This window comes from Olea europaea, unplaced genomic scaffold (assembly GCF_002742605.1).
Source record: "Olea europaea var. sylvestris unplaced genomic scaffold, O_europaea_v1 scaffold476, whole genome shotgun sequence".
NCBI lineage: Eukaryota > Viridiplantae > Streptophyta > Magnoliopsida > Lamiales > Oleaceae > Olea > Olea europaea.
This window is the reverse complement of record NW_019263072.1, coordinates 613150-620043: the sequence shown is the minus strand read 5'-3', so window position 1 is coordinate 620043 and position 6894 is coordinate 613150. Positions and strand designations below refer to the sequence as shown.

Sequence of the window (6894 nt, the reverse complement as noted above, 5' to 3'; positions counted from 1 at the left end):
CCGTTTGATAGTAATTTTTTACTTCAAAAAAAATCAATTTTTGACTATTATTTCACTATTTCATTTGTCATTTTTGTCTTCTTTACTCAAAGGTGAGATTCACTTTTTTCTTAACGGTCAAAAAATCAATTCTCATAATCACTATCGAATAGGCATTTAATGTCTAAAAATTATTTATTGTGTACTTAGCACTTGTTTGAGCTCTTTTTTTCATCAAAATACATTTTCAACATTGATTTGACTTCACTTCAATCACACATTCTTCAATAAAATAATATTATATGTAAATTTATAATTTTTTTTAATTTTTTAACCACACATTTTTTATCAATATTCTATTCAAAAATATTTTTTTTTTGACAAAAAAGGGCTCAAACAAGGCTTATTGGCTGAGATGAGAATTTTTTCCCTATGATTTTTTCCCCGAAAACTTGAAACAGGACGGAGCTGAATCCAAGAAATAGCCCACGTACAATATTGGGCCTCTCGACTCATTCAATGTTCCACCCAATATGTGAATGACACGTGCCACAATAACTAAACCCTAAAATAAAACACTCCAAATCACGAAGCTTTTACCTCCTTCCCCTCCGCTTCTCCTCCTGCTCTGCCGCCGCCGCAGCGCTTGGAATCTCCCTCATGATGGTGTCTACCGGCAAGAAGACGGTAAAACTACCCATATTCCTCTCTTACAATTCATACAAACATACTGAATCGCGTAAATTTTGTTCTATGTTTTATTAGCATTTTTTAATCATAATAAGAATTTTTATGCAAAAAATTGGGGAAAAAAATGCAGAAAAAGAGTCATGAGAGCATAAACAACAGACTGGCGCTTGTGATGAAGAGTGGTAAATACACTCTTGGTTACAAGACTGTCCTAAAATCCCTCAGGAACTCTAAAGGTACATTTGCAATAATTTTCATATAAAATAAAAATTACATTATTGATTTTATATAATAATGGTTTAATATTTTTGCGAAATGAAAATAACAGGAAAATTGATATTGATATCAAACAACTGCCCGCCATTGAGAAAGTCGGAGATTGAATACTACGCCATGCTCGCTAAAGTCGGTGTTCATCACTACAATGGAAGTACGTCTTTCCTGCTTAAACTGATTTTTCTTTTCCTGTTTAGATACTTGCAATTTTATGTTATAATAACGAATGGATGAATTTCATTACACTGAGATAATGATCATGTACTTTCAATGTCTCAACGTTTACTTGTTAGTATTTAATTTCTATAGCAAACATCAATTTATTCTTGGATATCATAGCTGAAGGGAGGTATATTTTGTATATATTTACTTTCTTGTGGTAGTAGAGCCGTAGCGGACAATCCATTCTTTTTTATTTGATTTTGAGAATATAAAAATTGGAATATGTATAGAATCATTGGAAAAATAGAGAGAATTACACAAGAAAACAAGAATACTTTGAATCAACCAGTGTCAATTTAACTAATAAAATCATTACCTTCTCATGTAGGTATTTGGATAATGGATTCACAATTTTACACTAATCACTTGATAGGGCTCCCGAGGGATCAATAATTGTTGTCTTTTAAGTCTTTCCTGGGATTGAGACTGTGATAATAAATTGGTTTGCATAACTTGTAATCTTTTGAGGTTCTCGCTTTTATTTTTGACAAATTTTCCTTCTTTTTGTGGGAGCATGTTTTTCCCCTTTTCTTAAATTATTTGCTTGGCAATTAATAGAAGTAGGAATCACTAAAGGTTAATTTATGGACATGTTGCGTCATTAGGTGCATATGCAAATCATACTTTTTTTCTTTAGTGTTAAAAAAAAAAAGAGTAAAGCGTGATTAGGGGTGTAAGCCAAGCTTCAAATTTTATTAGTTTAGGTGTATTTTTATTTTTTTTTAAATAATATTTAAAATTTTTAATCATTCTAAAATTTATTTAATAATTAAAATAATACATACCAAACATCTAAAATTATAAATGCTATATTACTTAATAATTCTTACAGTTAGTCAATTATACAATTTTCGAATTTCTGAAATGTAAAAGTTAGACTATTTTTCATAATATCAACTTTTAACTAGACAAGTTCCATTTAATAGATCTATGGGAACTTTATATGTAATTTTGAAGTTTTCAACAAAACGATAAATCTCAAAATTATAATTACATAATGTAGATAACATTTTAGGTTAAATCGTATCTAACTATTATTAGACTCGAATTCGATATCCTCATCTTCATCTAATTTGTCTTCCACGTTGTCGAACTCAAAATCATCCTTTGCACGATTAAGAAAAAATAATTTTAAATAAAGAAAAAAGTTAATAAGGCACACATTAAACGACCACTTAATTTTGCAATCACTGCCAAGGCATGGCATTCTGTCCATGTCTCGCGTCTGGGCAGCTTTTTAGAACACTGGTTTTCTTACAACCTAGTGCCCATGAAGTTTAAACATGTCGTGGCTTTTGGCTCTCTAGCCCTAATACTTCCAAACTCTTTGATTAATTGTGTTTCCTGGTACTGTTGTGTGGCTACTTTCTAGAGGTCTCTGAACTCACCTAAATGTCATTATCTCTTATTCTTGCTCCCTATATGTATATGTAGACAATGTTGATCTGGGAACAGGATGTGGAAAGTATTTCCGTGTATCATGCCTAAGCATCATTGACCCTGGTATTACACCATTTTCTTAACCTTTCAATTTTTTGCTCGTCCAAATAATTGGCATGGCTGACTAAATGTTACATATTTTCAGGTGATTCTGATATCATCAAGTCCCTGCATGGAGATCAGTAAATCGCCATGCTAGAAAATGTAGAACCATTTTTTTAATGGGTTACGAAGAAATCCTCCATTTTTATTTTCATTTTTTGCCCTTGATTGAAGATGTTTGAATCTTTTTCGAGTTTCGAGTTTATTTTGACAGGTGTGGGACATTGGTTTGTGCTGTAATCAACTATCGATACCCTTTGAAAGACGAGGCTATCACTGTCAATCAGGACAGTGAGTCTCATTTCATTTTGTCTTTCCAACTCGGCCTTGCTTAATTTCCTCAGTGTGTTATTACAATTTGAAGTTTTGCTTCACGAATCCCATCTTTTGCCTTTCCTAATTGATTTGCAATGCTTGTCTCACTGATTTGTTTCTGTTGAGAAGTAGAGAGTGGAGGTAGACGTCTCAACTTCGGTTGATTGAGAGTGGAGGTGGACGTCTCAATTTTTTTCTCTCGTGTTCCTTATCTTTCGTTAATTCTTACTTATTAATTATTGTTTCGAATGAACAGGTTTGGGTGGTTCGAGTCTTTGAGACAAATTTCAACCCAAATCACTTGAAGGGTTTGAAAATTTTTCAAACCAAATCAAACAACTTTATTTTTCAAATCAAATTAATTCAAATTACCTTACAAACCAAATCAAACAACTTTATTTTTTAAATCAAATTAATTCAAATTACCTTTTTCAATTTAGTTGGATTTAAAGTCATGATTTAACAAAGAATAATTAATAAATATCGAATAAGTTAAGTCATAATTATTACACAAAAATTTCACATTCAAATATAAATAATATCACTAAAAATGTTACAAATCAAAGTTCTATAATTCTAATAATTATAATTCAAATGATAAAAATATTTTACTTCGTAGTCGATGCTAATTGGCAGCGAGTCGAGTCGTTTCATGAGCCAAAGTTCTAGGCTCTGTATGGTTCATTAAAAAAAGGCTCGATCTATTTGTAAACCCTCGAAATAAATCTCGTGAACCCCTTTGGTCATTGGTGAGGTGAAAGGCAACACGCGAAGAGAACAAAAAAGAAAAAAGAAAAAAGAAGGCTTGCATAAAGATTGCGAACCACTTACCATGTACTGCCTGCCCATAGGTTGTCTATAAGGAGCACATGGACAAATGATTAAAGCGTAATGCATAACCAAATTAGTTGTGTGTTCCAACCAACAAAGGAGTCACCATCTCGTACAATGTAGAAATGATTTAACTATCCCGACATTTTCGAAGAAAACCTATAAATGCCCTCGTAGTTGAAGAAGAGGGTATGCAATTCAATTATCTCGGTTAATTATTGGACTATGAATACACCAAATTTTTATATTGACAAAAATATATCTTATCTGTCAAAGTTTTTGTCAATGAAAGTGCAAATTTTTGTGGACATAAATCCTCCACTATTGAAAATTTTGAAGTATATTGTAGTCCCGTGAAACATCATTTTCGTGAAAAGAAGTGAACTTCACTTACAAATCTTAATTTGTCAATAGAAATTTTGTAGGGAAAGTATAAATTTATTGTAGTGAAATAATACATACTAAAGTCCAAATATCAAAAAATATAAAATATTATATTTACTTAATAATTTTTACAATTAGTCAATTATATAATTTTTGAGTTTTTGAAATATAGCAGCTAGATAAATTTTCATAGTTTTAGCTTTTAACTATACAAGCTACATTTAACATATTTATAGAAATTTCATGGGTAAATAATACAAAACGTCCCTATCTTTTAATCTTATTGTGCAAAATATTCCCACCTTTCATTTTTAATTTTTTTATCCCTATTTCCACCTTTTCATTGTGCAAAATATCATTTTCATCTATTTTTTCAATAAAAAGACAATTTTACCCCATGTTCAAATAAAACAAAAAGAAAAGGTAAAGAATAATTGCACATCAGTCACAAATATACACTTAAAAATATTTTATTATTATTATTTTTTTTAAAGAAAGGAAGCAAAATACCTCTCTTTCTCTTTAATGGAGCCATTGGCGGTCCATACTCAAACCACCACCCACCGTCGCCTAATCACCAAAAATGCTCCCTAGACTTATCCTCATTGCCCACTTCCTGTGGCATAGACGTCTCTTCCCTTTCCCAACCTTTCTGCAGCCAAAACCATGGCAATTACTCATACACCATTTCTACCACCTGCTTGGCCCATACCATCAAGCACCAGCCTCAAACGGTGCCATCTCTTCCCAGTCTTTTGACATATCCACCATGATCAACACTGCAAACACCACTTATCCAACAAACCCACACCAATCGTTCCTTGTCGCCAACTCCGCTGCTCACCACCACCAATTCCCATCGCCCGTCACCTTTCAACACCATTAGCCACCACACGTCATTGCTTCGTAGCCTTACAAACCACCCTACCCAACAATGGCGGATCCAGCTGGTGGCAAGCTAGGGCGGCCGCCCTAGCTGGATCCGCCGAGAGCTTTTTTTTGTTGACAATAGTTGATAAACATTTTATATATATATAAATCTGGTAATTCATATTTGTTCTAAACACTTCTAATAGCTCAATTGGTTAGAGCCTCTACTTACAAATGAAAGGTGTAGGGTTTGAATCTTTTGTTAACCAAATTTATTGCACAATTTTTATAATTCTTCAATTTTTACTAAAACTAATGTAAGAGAGTGGGGATTCGAACCTGTGACATATCATTAAAATTGTTGATAGTTCAACCATTATGGCACTCAATGAATTTTGATACAAAGTATAACAGAATAATATATATTTTGTTTTAGTTGTTTTAATGCAATTGAAAGGATTAGAACCCATGTTCTTTGCTTTGAATTATAGAAACCCTACCACTATAACAAAAATATATATGTTCAATTGTTTTCAAAATAATTATTATATTTAATTTTTAATATTTTATTACGATCAACAGTCAACGTCCTTCCGTACTCACTCAAAATTCTAGATTCGCCACTGCTACCCAACCACCTATTACCACGACAAGTCCACAAATCCGCCTACTGCCACCATCTTCCTCGTCTACCAAGATTGCCCAACTCATTTTAGTACCAAACTTTAAGTCACAATCGCTGCCGTTTGCTACCTCTACGCTTTAAGGTTTGATGCACCTACATCACGATCCCTTGCAATATTTGGTGTTAATTGAGGATGGATTAATTATGCCACTACTATATACAGACACTACGGTAGTGTCGGTTGCAGTAGAATCTGAAAAAGCCGAGTGTTTGGTGGATTCCAAGGAGAACGTGTAGGAAACAGTAGCAAAGCCTTGGACTGAAGAGGAACACATGTAATGTATCCTGGAGTAATAGTTGTGATTTTATATTTTATTTTTTTTAAGTTTTGATTTTTAAGTATATATTGTGTCTGATTTGTAACTTTTCGAAAATTTGGGATTATAGTTGCAATTAACTCTTTATTTTTCTATTCTATTCTTTTTGTTTTATTTGAATAGGGGATAAAATCATCTTTTTATTGGGAAAATGGATAAAAATGACCTTTTACGCACTGAAATGTGAAAATATGGGTAAAAATGTCAAAAAAATAAAAGTTATGGATGTTTTGCACAATAATATTGAAAATATGGATGTTTTGTGGTATTTACCCAAAATTTCATACATACTTTCAAAATTTTCAACAAAATGACAAGTTCCATAATTATAATTACATAGTGTAGATAGCACCATAACTTAAATTTTATCTAACAATCTTTATTGGTTAATGTTATTTTTTTACTTTTGTGCATAAAAAGTCATTTAAAAAGAATTAAAGTCAAATAAAAGCCTTTTAAAAGAAAAAGATAAAAAAAATAGTTAATAAACTAAAGTCAAATAATAGGTTTTCTAAGCAGAGAAAAACTAATAATAATAATAATAAAGCGCGCATAGACACACATTATGCAACTTTAACAATTGACCACTTCACTCACGCTTATTGTCAAGGCAAAACGTTTTAGGTAGATTTTATAGAACACTGTTATTTATTGAAACAACTAAATTTCTGTTTTAGGTGAGTCATCGTTAACGATGTGTGAAATAACAAGCAGAATTATAGTTGACCCAACTAATTGAATTAGTTAACAACAAAGCACCAGGCTTGAGTTTACGGGTCACTC

The 6894-nt window shown here is 32.0% G+C and overlaps 1 protein-coding gene across 1 annotated transcript; it reads left to right on the top strand.

Annotated features, from left to right (window-relative positions):
- The first annotated feature begins 560 nt into the window (after positions 1–560).
- Positions 561–3087, top strand: LOC111388233 (60S ribosomal protein L30-2-like). Its single transcript, XM_023012922.1, has 5 exons — positions 561–666; positions 800–905; positions 998–1099; positions 2602–2670; positions 2753–3087. Exons 1-5 carry the CDS (start codon positions 640–642, stop codon positions 2791–2793), a joined length of 345 nt encoding a protein of 114 aa, XP_022868690.1. The 5' UTR covers positions 561–639; the 3' UTR covers positions 2794–3087.
- Positions 3088–6894: the final 3807 nt, after the last annotated feature.